We start from the raw sequence: 14248 nt of genomic DNA, 5'->3' as shown, positions 1-14248 counted from the left end.
CTGTTCTGCCTAAGATAACTGAGAAATGAGTTACGGTGGCAAGACGGTGGCTATGTACTGTGATGATCTGTCTGGGGGATAAACCAAGGGCTGGTCTTTAGTGTACAAGCTCATTAACACAGAGGTGTTAGGAGCTGGAGAGAGATAGAGAGAGAGAGAGAGAGAGAGAGGGAGAGGGAGAGGGAGCGGGAGAGAGAGAGAGAGAGAGAGAGAGAGAGAGAGAGAGAGAGAGAGCGAGAGAGAACGCGAGAGAGAGAGAGAGAGGGAGAGAGGGAGAGCGAGAGCGAGAGAGAGAGAGAGCGAGGGCTGAGGATGAGCTACTCAACAGAGCAGAATATATTCACACAGACATCATCCCATTATATACACAAGAAGTCATAAGGAATGAATGTTTCAGAAGCCAGCTACGCGTTTGCAGTAGTCTCTTTTGTAAGCAGTGTTTCAGAGTCCTCAGGAGCTTTATGTATGTTTATAAATGTGTTATAAACATGTGTAAACATGTTATACATCTGTTAGGAGGGCAGGTGGAGGCCTTGAATCCCAGCTGAAGTAATGTTTAAAGAGGAGTTAGAAGTTATAGATGGTATAGCTGTTATAGATGTTATAGATGTTAGATGTTATAGATGTGAGCCAGATGTTATAGATGTGTTATAGATGTTAGATGTTATAGATGGTATAGATGTTAGATGTTATAGATGTTAGATGTTATAGATGGTATAGATGTTATAGATGTTATAGATGGTATATATGTTAGATGTTATAGATGTTAGATGTTATAGATGTTAGATGTTATAGATGTTAGATGTTATAGATGTTAGATGTTATAGATGGTATAGATGGTATAGATGTTATAGATGTTATAGCTGTTAGATGTTATAGATGTTATATATGTTAGATGTTATAGATGTGTTATAGATGTTAATGTTATAGATGGTATAGATGATATAGATGTTAGATGTTATAGATGATATAGATGTTATAGATGCGTTATAGATATTATAGATGTGTTATAGATATTAGATGTGTTTTAGATATTATAGATGTTATAGATGCGTTATAGATATTATAGATGTGTTATAGATATTAGATGTGTTTTAGATATTATAGATGTTATAGATATCATAGATGTGTAATAGATATTAGATGTGTTTTAGATATTATAGATGTTATAGATATTATACATTTGATAATATAGATATGTTATAGATTTATAGATATAGATGTATTGATATTATGTGTTTAGAAGTTATAGATGTGTTATAGATACTATAGCTGTGTTATAGATATTATAGATGTTATAGATGTTATAGATATTATAGATGTTATAGATATATTATAGATGTGTTTAGATGTTAGGTGTTATAGATGTGTTATAGATGTTAGATGTGTTATAGATGTTATAGATGTAATAGATGTTAGATGTGTTATAGATGTTATAGATGAGTTATATATGTGCTATAGATGTTAGATGTGTTATAGATGTTATAGATATTATATAGATATATTATAGATGTGTTATAGATGTAATAGATGTTAGATGTGTTATAGATGTTAGATGTGTTATAGATGTTATAGATGAGTTATATATGTGCTATAGATGTTAGATGTGTTATAGATGTTAAATGTTATAGATGTGTTATAGATGTGTTATAGATGTTAGATGTGTTATAGATGCTGGATGTGTTATCAATGTTAGATGTGTTATAGATGTTAGATGTGTTATAGATGTCATAGATGTGTTATATATGTTATAGATGTGTTATAGACGTTAGATGTTATAGATTATGTTAGATATTAGATGTTATATATGTTATAGATGTGTTATAGATGTTAGATGTTATAGATTATGTTAGATATTAGATGTTATATATGTTATAGATGTGTTATAGATGTTAGATGTTATAGATGTTAGATGTATTATAGATGTTATATATGTTATAGGTGTTTTAGATGTTACAGATGTGTCATGATTGTTAGATGTGTTATATATGTTAGACGTGTTATAGATGTTAGATGTGTTATAGATGTTAGATGTGTTATAGATGTTAGATGTGTTATAGATGTTATAGATGTGTTATAGATGTTATAGACGTGTTATAGATGTTAGATGTGTTATAGATGTTATAGATGTGTTATAGATGTTATAGACGTGTTATAGATGTTAGATGTGTTATACATGTTATAGATGTGTTATAGATGGTAGATGTGTTATAGATGTTATAGATGTGTTATAGATGTTATAGATGTGTTACATATGTTTTAGATGTGTTATATATGTTATAGGTGTGTTATAGATGTTAGATGTGTTATGTTATAGATGTGTTATAAATGTTATATATGTGTTATAGATGTTATAGATGTGTTATAGATGTTATAGATGTGTTATGTTATAGATGTGTTATATATGTGTTATAGATGTTATATGTTATAGATGTTATATATGTGTTATAGATGTTATATGTTATAGATGTGTTATAGATGTTATAGATGTGTTATAGATGTTATAGATGTGTTATAGATGTTATATGTTATAGATGTGTTATAGATGTTATAGATGTGTTATGTTATAGATGTGTTATAGATGTTAGATGTGTTATATATGTTATAGATGTTAGATGTGTTATATATGTTATAGATGTTATAGATGTGTTATGTTATAGATGTGTTATAGATGTTATATTTTATAGATGCGTTATAGATGTTATAGATGTGTTATGTTATAGATGTGTTATAGATGTTAGATGTGTTATATATGTTATAGATGTTATAGATGTGTTATAGATGTTAGATGTGTTATATATGTTATAAATGTGTTATAGATGGTAGATGTGTTATAGATGGTAGATGTGTTATATATGTTATAGATGTGTTATAGATGTTAAAGATGTGTTATTTTATAGATGTTATAGATGTGTTATGTTATAGATGTGTTATAGATGTTATATATGTGTTATTTTATAGATGTATTATAGATGTTATAGATGTGTTATAGATGGTAGATGTGTTATAGATGTCATAGATGTGTTATAGATGTTATAGATGTGTGATAGATGATATAGATGTGTTATAGATGTTATAGATGTTAGATGATATAGATGTGTTATAGATGTTAGATGTTATGGACGTTTTAGATGTTATACGTTATAGATGTTATATATGTGTTATAGATTATGTTAGATGTTATAGATGTTATATATATTATAGATGCGTTTTCAATATTATAGATGTTATATATTATAGATGTTATAGATATTAAAGATGTGTTTTTAGATTTTATAGATGTTAGAGGTGTGATAGATGATATAGAGGAGTGATAGATGATATAGAGGAGTGATAGATGATATAGAGGAGTGATAGATGATATAGAGGAGTGATAGATGATATAGAGGAGTGATAGATGATATAGAGGAGTGATAGATGATATAGAGGAGTGATAGATGATATAGAGGTGTGATAGATGATATAGAGGAGTGATAGATGATATAGAGGAGTGATAGATGATACAGAGGTGTGATAGATGATAAAGAGGAGTGATAGATGATATAGAGGAGTGATAGATGATGTTAGATGTTATAGATGTTATAGATATTATAGATGTGTTTTCAATATTATAGATGTTATATACTATAGATGTTATAGATATTATAGATGTGTTTTAGATTTTATAGATGTTAGAGGTGTGATAGATGATATAGAGGAGTGAGATGATATAGAGGAGTGATAGATGATATAGAGGAGTGATAGATGATATAGAGGAGTGAGATGATATAGAGGAGTGATAGATGATATAGAGGAGTGATAGATGATATAGAGGAGTGATAGATGATATAGAGGAGTGATAGATGATATAGAGGAGTGATAGATGATATAGAGGAGTGATAAATGATATAGAGGAGTGATAGATGATATAGAGGAGTGATAAATGATATAGAGGAGTGATAGATGATATAGAGGAGTGATAGATGATATAGAGGAGTGATAGATGATATAGAGGAGTGATAGATTATATAGAGGAGTGATAGATGATATAGAGGAGTGATAGATGATATAGAGGAGTGATATATGATATAGAGGAGTGATAGATGATATAGAGGAGTGATAGAGGTGTGATATATTTTAAAGAGGGGTTATAATGTGTTATAACCTCAGTAGGGCTCTGTGGGCAGGTGGAGGCCTTGTATCCCAGCTGCAGTAGCATGGCCTCGGCAGCATTCCGCTTCGCCACCTTCTTATTTGGCCCTGTTCCCGTGGCTACCTCGCCACACACCTTCACCTGCACAGACAACACACAGACAGACAGCAGTACCTTCATGAGACGTTGTGTGTTCTCCTACTGTATACCACAGAGGACTACATTTCCTATTATATATTACAGAGAACTACATTTCCTATTATATACTACAGAGGACTACATTTCCTACTATATATTACAGAGGACTACATTTCCTATTATATATTATAGAGGACTACATTTCTTATAATATACTACAGAGGACTACATTTCCTATTATATACTACAGAGGACTACATTTCCTATTATATACTACAGAGGACTACATTTCCTACTATATATTACAGAGGACTACATTTCCTATTATATATTATAGAGGACTACATTTCCTACTGTATACTACAGAGGACTACATTTCCTACTGTATACTACAGAGGACTACATTTCCTATTATATATTATAGAGGACTACATTTCTTATAATATACTACAGAGGACTACATTTCCTATTATATATTATAGAGGACTACATTTCTTATAATATACTACAGAGGACTACATTTCCTACTATATATTACAGAGGACTACATTTCCTATTATATATTATAGAGGACTACATTTCCTATAATATACTACAGAGGACTACATTTCCTACTGTATACTACAGAGGACTACATTTCTTATAATATACTACAGAGGACTACATTTCCTATAATATACTACAGAGGACTACATTTCCTACTGTATACTACAGAGGACTACATTTCCTACTGTATACTACAGAGGACTACATTTCCTATAATATACTACAGAGGACTACATTTCCTATAATACACTGCAGATGACTACATTTCCTATTATATATTTTGGAGGACTACATTTCCTACTGTATACTACAGAGGACTACATTTCCTATAATATACTACAGAGGACTACATTTCCTATTATATTACAGAGGACTACATTTCCTATTATATATTATAGAGGACTACATTTCCTATTATATACTACAGAGGACTACATTTCCTATAATATACTACAGAGGACTACATTTCTTACTGTATACTACAGAGGACTACATTTCCTATAATATACTACAGAGGACTACATTTCCTATTATATTACAGAGGACTACATTTCCTATTATATATTATAGAGGACTACATTTCCTATAATACACTGCAGATGACTACATTTCCTATTATATATTATAGAGGACTACATTTCCTACTGTATACTACAGAGGACTACATTTCCTATTATATTACAGAGGACTACATTTCCTATTATATATTATAGAGGACTACATTTCCTATTATATATTATAGAGGACTACATTTCCTACTGTATACTACAGAGGACTACATTTCCTATAATATACTACAGAGGACTACATTTCCTACTGTATACTACAGAGGACTACATTTCCTACTATATATTACAGAGAACTACATTTCCTATTATATATTATAGAGGACTACATTTCCTACTGTATACTACAGAGGACTACATTTCCTATTATATTACAGAGGACTACATTTCCTATTATATATTATAGAGGACTACATTTCCTACTGTATACTACAGAGGACTACATTTCCTACTGTATACTACAGAGGACTACATTTCCTATAATATACTACAGAGGACTACATTTCCTATTATATTACAGAGGACTACATTTCCTATTATATATTATAGAGGACTACATTTCCTATTATATATTATAGAGGACTACATTTCCTATTATATATATTACAGAGGACTACATTTTCAATATACCAAGTTTATTAGGTACACCCATCTAGTACCGGGTCAAACCCCCCCCCCTTTGCCTCCAGAACAGCCCAAAATCTTTGGGCTACTGCTCAATTGGTAACAAGGGACCTAATGTGTACCAGGAAAACATTCTCCACACCATTACACCACCAGCCTGTACCGTTGACACCAGGCAGGATGGGGTCATGAACTCATGCCGCTTAAGAGTTCTTCCAGATCCTGATTCTGCCATCAGTACGACGCAACAGGAACCGGGATTCGTCGGACCAGGCATTGTTCTTCCAGATCCTGATTCTGCCATCAGTACGACGCAACAGGAACCGGGATTCGTCGGACCAGGCAGTGTTCTTCCAGATCCTGATTCTGCCATCAGTACGACGCAACAGGAACCGGGATTCGTCGGACCAGGCATAGTTCTTCCAGATCCTGATTCTGCCATCAGTACGACGCAACAGGAACCGGGATTCGTCGGACCAGGCATCGTTCTTCCAGATCCTGATTCTGCCATCAGTACGACGCAACAGGAACCGGGATTCGTCGGACCAGGCATCGTTCTTCCAGATCCTGATTCTGCCATCAGTACGACGCAACAGGAACCGGGATTCATCGGACCAGGCATCGTTCTTCCAGATCCTGATTCTGCCATCAGTACGACGCAACAGGAACCGGGATTCGTCGGACCAGGCAGTGTTCTTCCAGATCCTGATTCTGCCATCAGTACAACGCAACAGGAACCGGGATTCGTCGGACCAGGCATTGTTCTTCCAGATCCTGATTCTGTCATCAGTACGACGCAACAGGAACCGGGATTCGTCGGACCAGGCATCGTTCTTCCAGATCCTGATTCTGCCATCAGTACGACGCAACAGGAACCGGGATTCGTCGGACCAGGCATCGTTCTTCCAGATCCTGCTTCTGCCATCAGTACGACGCAAAAGGAACCGGGATTCGTCGGACCAGGCATCGTTCTTCCAGATCCTGATTCTGCCATCAGTACGACGCAACAGGAACCGGGATTCGTCGGACCAGGCATCGTTCTTCCAGATCCTGATTCTGCCATCAGTACGACGCAACAGGAACCGGGATTCGTCGGACCAGGCATTGTTCTTCCAGATCCTGATTCTGCCATCAGTACGACGCAACAGGAACCGGGATTCGTTGGACCAGGCATTGTTCTGCCAGTGTTGACGATCACGTGTCCACTGTAGCCTCTTGTTCTTGTTTTTAGCTGATAGGAACCCGGTGTGGTCGTCTACTGAAATACCCAATCCGTGACCAGATCAAATCAAATCCATTTATATAGCCCTTCGTACATCAGCTGATATCTCAAAGTGCTGTAGAGAAACCCAGCCTAAAACCCCAACAGCAAGCAATGCAGGTGTAGAAGCACAGTGGCTAGGAAAAACTCCCTAGAAAGGCCAAAACCTAGGAAGAAACCTAGAGAGGAACCAGGCTATGAGGGGTGGCCAGTCCTCTTCTGGCTGTGGCGGGTGGAGATTATAACAGAACATGGCCAAGATGTTAAAATGTTCATAAATGACCAGCATGGTCAAATAATAATAATCACAGTAGTTGTCGAGGGTGCAGCAAGTCAGCACCTCAGGAGTAAATGTCAGTTGGCTTTTCATAGCTGATCATTAAGAGTATCTCTACCACTCCTGCTGTCTCTAGAGAGTTGAAGGTCTGGGACAGGTAGCACGTCCCTAGTGCTGTCTGGGACAGGTAGCACGTCCCTAGTGCTGTCTGTGACAGGTAGCACGTCCCTAGTGCTGTCTGGGACAGGTAGCACGCCCCTGCTGCTGTCTGGGACAGGTAGCACGTCCCTAGTGCTGTCTGGGACAGGTAGCACGTCCCTAGTGATGTCTGGGACAGGTAGCACGTCCCTAGTGATGTCTGGGACAGGTAGCATGTCCATAGTGCTGTATGGGACAGGTAGCATGTCCCTAGTGCTGTCTGGGACAGGTAGCATGTCCCTAGTGCTGTCTGGGACAGGTAGCACGTCCCTAGTGCTGTCTGGGACAGGTAGCATGTCCCTAGTGATGTCTGGGACAAGTAGCACATCCCTAGCGCTGTCTGGGACAGGTAGCACGTCCCTAGTGCTGTCTGGGACAGGTAGCATGTCCCTAGTGCTGTCTGGGACAGGTAGCACGTCCCTAGTGATGTCTGGGACAGGTAGCACGTCCCTAGTGATGTCTGGGACAGGTAGCACGTCCCTAGTGATGTCTGGGACAGGTAGCACGTCCCTAGTGATGTCTGGGACAGGTAGCACGTCCCTAGTGCTGTCTGGGACAGGTAGCACGTCCCTAGTGATGTCTGGGACAGGTAGCATGTCCCTAGTGCTGTCTGGGACAGGTAGCACGTCCCTAGTGATGTCTGGGACAGGTAGCACGTCCCTAGTGATGTCTGGGACAGGCAGCACAAGAACTGACGAGATGTGTGTTCTGAGATGCCGTTCTGCACACCACTGTTGTACTGCCCTGTTATTTTCCAGTTTGTGGCCCGCCTGTTAGCTTGCACCAATCTTGCCGTTCTCCTTCGACGTCTCTCATCAACGAGCTGTTTGCCTCCCACAGGACTGGCGCTGACGGGATGTTGTTTGTTGGTTTGTCGCACCATTCTCGGTAAACCCTAGACACCGTCGCGCGTTAAAAGCCCAGGAGTTCGAGCGTTTCTGAGATACTGGAAAACGGTCGCGCCTGGCAGAGACGATCACACCACGCTCAAAGTCTCTTAGGTCACCAATTAGCCCATTTTAAAACTCACTCGAACACAAAGTGAATGTCTCGATGCCCGTCTGCCTGCTTGATATAGCAGGCCACAGATTTCTAGAAAAACCAGAGAATTTTGCATCCCTTGTAACTCTGTTGGGAGCCACTACTACTACCACTACTGGCCATTTTGATTAAACTGCGTAGATTTGATCTATCTAAATGTTCACATCAACATTTCATTTCAACACTTCATTAGTAAAACAAGATGGATAAATATATAAATATGTTTTGGTCACTTTAAGCAAACAGACTGACACAGAGGACTAACAACATTCCAGAACCTCAGTAGCAGTGACAGACAAACAAGTGTCAGGCTTAGTCCGAAATGGCAAGCTATTCCCTAGATAGTGCACTACTTTTGACCAGAACACTGGTCACAACTCGTGCACTAAATAGGGAATAGGGTGGACTTTAGAACACAACCCTTCAGTGCACTGCCTGTCTACCTCAAGAGGCTTAACAACAGTCTACAACGGGGGCTTTGAGTGTTTCAAGTAGCTCTGAAGGAAGCTTTAAATAAATCACACAATTACCTGACAACAAACACCTAATATAATGACTTTATTGATGATCCAATAATTCAATGATATCAAAAATTTTAAAAAACTATCTCTGTCGCTAACAATCCATCAGACTCAAGGTAAATAGATGGGTTAAACTAGACTAACAAGCCAGGACAGAGTGAACCCTGTGCTCTCAGTCAGGACAGAGGGAACCTAGTGCTCTCAGTCAGGACAGAGTGAACCTAGTGCTCTCAGTCAGGACAGAGTGAACCTAGTGCTCTCAGTCAGGACAGAGTGAACCTAGTGCTCTCAGCCAGGACAGAGTGAACCTAGTGCTCTCAGTCAGGACAGAGTGAACCTAGTGCTCTCAGCCAGGACAGAGTGAACCTAGTGCTCTCAGTCAGGACAGAGTGAACCTAGTGCTCTCAGTCAGGACAGAGTGAACCTAGTGCTCTCAGTCAGGACAGAGTGAACCTAGTGCTCTCAGTCAGGACAGAGTGAACCTAGTGCTCTCAGTCAGGACAGAGTGAACCTAGTGCTCTCAGTCAGGACAGAGTGAACCTAGTGCTCTCAGTCAGGACAGAGTGAACCTAGTGCTCTCAGTCAGGACAGAGTGAACCCAGTCAGGACAGAGTGAACCCAGTCAGGACAGAGTGAACCTAGTGCTCTCAGTCAGGACAGAGTGAACCCAGTCAGGACAGAGTGGACCTAGTGCTCTCAGTCAGGACAGAGTGAACACAGTGCTCTCAGTCAGGACAGAGTGAACCCAGTCAGGACAGAGTGAACCCAGTGCTCTCAGTCAGGACAGAGTGAACCCAGTGCTCTCAGTCAGGACAGAGTGAACCCAGTGCTCTCAGTCAGGACAGAGTGAACCCAGTCAGGACAGAGTGAACCCAGTGCTCTCAGTCAGGACAGAGTGAACCCAGCCAGGACAGAGTGAACCCAGTGCTCTCAGTCAGGACAGAGTGAACCCAGCCAGGACAGAGTGAACCCAGTCAGGACAGAGTGAACCCAGTCAGGACAGAGTGAACCCAGTCAGGACAGAGTGAACGGCTTCATGAATAGATAATAATTTCCGTCACACAGCGCACGTTGTCCTAGTAGTACATCAGTTTATACGGGACATTGACGCAGGAATAACCTTTTTAGAACCCAACCTTGTCATTTTTAACGTAATCTTGTCATTTCCATGTGATGTTATGTGATTACAGTATTATATTAGGGTCAGTGTGGTATTCAGAGTCATATGCATGCCAAATGGTACCCTATTCCCTATATAGTGCACAACTTTTGACCAGAACTCTATGGGTCTCTCTGTGGGCTCTGGTCTAAAGTAGTGCACTACTTTTGACCAGAACTCTATGGGTCTCTCTGTGGGCTCTGGTCTAAAGTAGTGCACTACATTGGGAATAGGGTACCATTTGGTATGCACGTTACTCATTGAGTCCCCACAACTCTACTGTAACCTTCTCCTCGTTATAAAATCATTGTTCTGATCGATTAGTCAATCGGAGAGATCAATGAAGCATAATCAAGTAAAGGTTGTAAGGAAGACTTGGGGATGAAAGGAACTTCAGCCTGTTTTCATATTGAATGAAGTGAGTACTTGAACAACGGCCAGATTTTTCTTGAGACATAAAGCAGGTTTATTTCCTGTGACTTGGATGTGTTTTCACAACATGTCTTCACTGAACCAAAGGCAAAGCGAGTTACAGTTGAAGTCAGAAGTTTACATACACCGTAGCCAAAAACATTTAAACTCAGTTTTTCACAATTCCTGATATTTAATCCTTGTAAAAATTCCCTGTTTGAGGTCAGTTAGGATCACCACTTAAATTTAAGAATGTGAAATGTCAGAATAATAGTAGAGAGATGTCACGCCCTGATCATAGTTTACTTTGTATTTTCTATGTTTTGATTGGTCAGGGTGTGATCTGAGTGGGCATTCTATGTTTCATGTCTTGTTTGTCTATTTCTATGTTCAGCCTGATATGGTTCTCAGTCAGAGGCAGGTGTTCGTCATTGTCTCTGATTGGGAACCATATTTAGGTAGCCTGGGTTTCACTGTGTGTTTGTGGGTGATTGTTCCTGTCTATGTGTTTTCACCAGATAGGCTGTTTAGGTTTTCGTTACGTTTATTGTTTTTGTACTGATTCGTGTTTTACGTTTTTTCATTAAACATGAATCGCAATCGACACGCTGCATTTTGGTCCGACTCTCCTTCACATACAGAAAACCGTTACAGAATCACCCACCACAAAAGGACCAAGCAGCGTGTCAACAGGCAGGAGCAGCGCGAGGAGACGCGCAATAAGGATTTCTGGACATGGGAGGAAATCCTCGACGGGAGAGGACCCTGGGCTAAACCAGGGGAGTGTAGCCGCCCAAAGGAGCAGCCCAAAGAGGAGGTATGGACATGGGAGGACGAATTAGAAGGAAGAGGACCCTGGGCTCAGCCAGGAGAATATCGCCGCCCCAAAGAAGAACTGGAGGCGGCGAAAGCGGAGAGGCGCAGATATGAGGAGGCAGCACGACGTAGCGGATGGAAGCTTGAGAAGCAGCCCCAAAAATTTCTTGGGGGGGGGCTAACAGGGAGTATGGCTACGCCAGGTAGGAGACCTGGGCAGACTCCCTGTGCTTACCGGGGGGCTAGAGAGACCGGACAGGCACCGTGTTATGCAGTGGTGCGCACGGTGTCTCCAGTGCGGGTGCATAGCCCGGTGCGGTATATTCCAGCTCCGCGTGTCTGCCGGGCTAGATTGAGCGTCGAGCCTAATGCCATGAAGCCGGCTCTACGCAGCTGGTCCCCAGTGCGTCTCCTTGGGCCGGTTTACATGGCACCAGCCTTGCGCTCGGTGTCTCCGGTTCGCCTGCATAGTCCAGTGCGGGCTATTCCACCTCGCCGCACTGGCAGGGCGACCGTGAGCATTCAACCAGGTAAGGTTGGGCAGGCTCGGTGCTCAAGAGCTCCAGTGCGCCTGCACGGTCCGGTTTTTCCAGTACCACCTCCACACCCCAGCCCTCTGGTAGCAGCTCCCCGCACTAGGCTTCCTGTGCGTGTCCTCGGCCCAGTACCACCAGTGCCAGCACCACGCATCAGGCCTATAGTGCGCCTCGCCTGTCCAGCGCTGTCGGAGCCTCCCTTCTCTTCAGCGCTGTCGGAGTCTCCCGCCTGTTCAGAACTGCCAGTTAGCATAGAGCTGCCAGGTAGCATAGAGCTGCCAGTTAGCATAGAGCTGCCAGTTAGCATAGAGCTGCCAGTTAGCATAGAGCTGCCAGTCTGCAAGGAGCTGCCAGTCTGCAAGGAGCTGCCAGTCTGCATGGAGCTGCCAGTCTGCAAGGAGCCGCCAGAGCTGCCAGTCTGCAGGATGCCGCCAAAGCTGCCAGTCTGCAAGGAGCCGCCAGAGCTGCCAGTCTGCAAGGAGCCGCCAGAGCTGCCAGTTAGCATGGAGCAGCCAGGGCCGCCAGTCAGCATGGAGCAGCCAGGGCCGCCAGTCAGCATGGAGCAGCCAGGGCCGCCAGTCAGCATGGAGCAGCCAGGGCCGCCAGTCAGCATGGAGCAGCCAGTCAGCATGGAGCAGCCAGTCAGCATGGAGCAGCCAGAGCAGCCAGTCAGCATGGAGCGGCCAGAGCTGCCAGTCAGCATGGAGCAGCCAGTCAGCATGGAGCAGCCAGAGCTACCAGTCATCATGGAGCAGCCAGAGCAGTCTGCCAGCATGGAGCAGCCAGAGCTGTCAGTCAGCATGGAGCAGCCAGAGCAGCCAGTCTGTGTCGACCAGTCTCTTCCAGATCTGCCAGTCGTCCAGACTCTTCCAGATCTGCCAGTCGTCCAGACTCTTCCAGATTTGCCAGTCGACCAGACTCTTCCAGATCTGCCAGTCGACCAGACTCTTCCAGATCTGCCAGTCGTCCAGACTCTTCCAGATCTGCCAGTCGTCCAGACTCTTCCAGATCTGCCAGTCGTCCAGACTCTTCCAGATCTGCCAGTCGTCCAGACTCTTCCAGATCTGCCAGTCGTCCAGACTCTTCCAGATCTGCCAGTCGTCCAGACTCTTCCAGATCTGCCAGTCGTCCAGACTCTTCCAGATCTGCCAGTCGTCCAGACTCTTCCAGATCTGCCAGTCGACCAGACTCTTCCAGATCTGCCAGTCGACCAGACTCTTCCAGATCTGCCAGTCGGCCAGATTCTCCCAGATCTGCCAGTCGTCCAGATTCTCCCAGATCTGCCAGTCGTCCAGATTCTCCCAGATCTGCCAGTCGTCCAGATTCTCCCAGATCCGCCAGTCAGCCAGGATCTTCCGGATCCGCCAGTCAGCCAGGATCTTCCAGAACCGCCAGCCAGCCAGGATCTGCCGGATCTAACCACCTGCCTGAGCTTCTTCTCAGTGCTGAGCTTCTTCTCAGTGCTGAGCTTCTTCTCAGTGCTGAGCTTCTTCTCAGTGCTGAGCTTCTTCTCAGTGCTGAGCTTCTTCTCAGTGCTGAGCTTCCTCTCAGGGCTGAGCTACCCATCTGTCCCGAGTTACCTCTGTCCCGAGCTGTCCCTCTGTCCCATGTTATCATTGTGGTGGGTAACCTATTTAGGGACGTTTAGGAGGGGGATTAAAACTGTCATGGAGTGGGGTCCACGTCCAGCGCCAGAGCCGCCACCGCGGACAGATGCCCACCCAGACCCTCCCCTATAGGTTCAGGTTTTGCGGCCGGAGTCCGCACCTTGGGGGGGGGGTACTGTCACGCCCTGATCATAGTTTACTTTGTATTTTCTATGTTTTGATTGGTCAGGGTGTGATCTGAGTGGGCATTCTATGTTTCATGTCTTGTTTGTCTATTTCTATGTTCAGCCTGATATGGTTCTCAGTCAGAGGCAGGTGTTCGTCATTGTCTCTGATTGGGAACCATATTTAGGTAGCCTGGGTTTCACTGTGTGTTTGTGGGTGATTGTTCCTGTCTATGTGTTTTCACCAGATA

The 14248-nt window shown here is 42.6% G+C and overlaps 1 protein-coding gene across 4 annotated transcripts in view; it reads right to left on the bottom strand.

The window, feature by feature from the left end:
- The window catches only part of stau2 (staufen double-stranded RNA binding protein 2), a 277260-nt gene that overhangs the window by 176423 nt on the left and 86589 nt on the right, over positions 1-14248 (bottom strand). For 2 of the 4 annotated variants that reach the window (XR_005034534.1, XM_036934669.1), the window contains exon 10: positions 4145-4282. Coding sequence is in view for 3 of the 4 variants with exons in the window: in XM_036934669.1 (XP_036790564.1) it covers positions 4145-4282 (138 nt within the window). In the remaining variant the exon portion in view is untranslated. The remainder of the gene's footprint in view (positions 1-4144; positions 4283-14248) is intronic. The other 2 variants (XM_036934668.1, XM_036934670.1) reach the window with 1 other exon arrangement.

Source organism: Oncorhynchus mykiss, chromosome 11, assembly GCF_013265735.2.
Source record: "Oncorhynchus mykiss isolate Arlee chromosome 11, USDA_OmykA_1.1, whole genome shotgun sequence".
Lineage (NCBI taxonomy): Eukaryota > Metazoa > Chordata > Actinopteri > Salmoniformes > Salmonidae > Oncorhynchus > Oncorhynchus mykiss.
The sequence above is the reverse complement of the archived record's forward strand: the minus strand, read 5'-3'. Positions and strand labels throughout refer to the sequence as shown.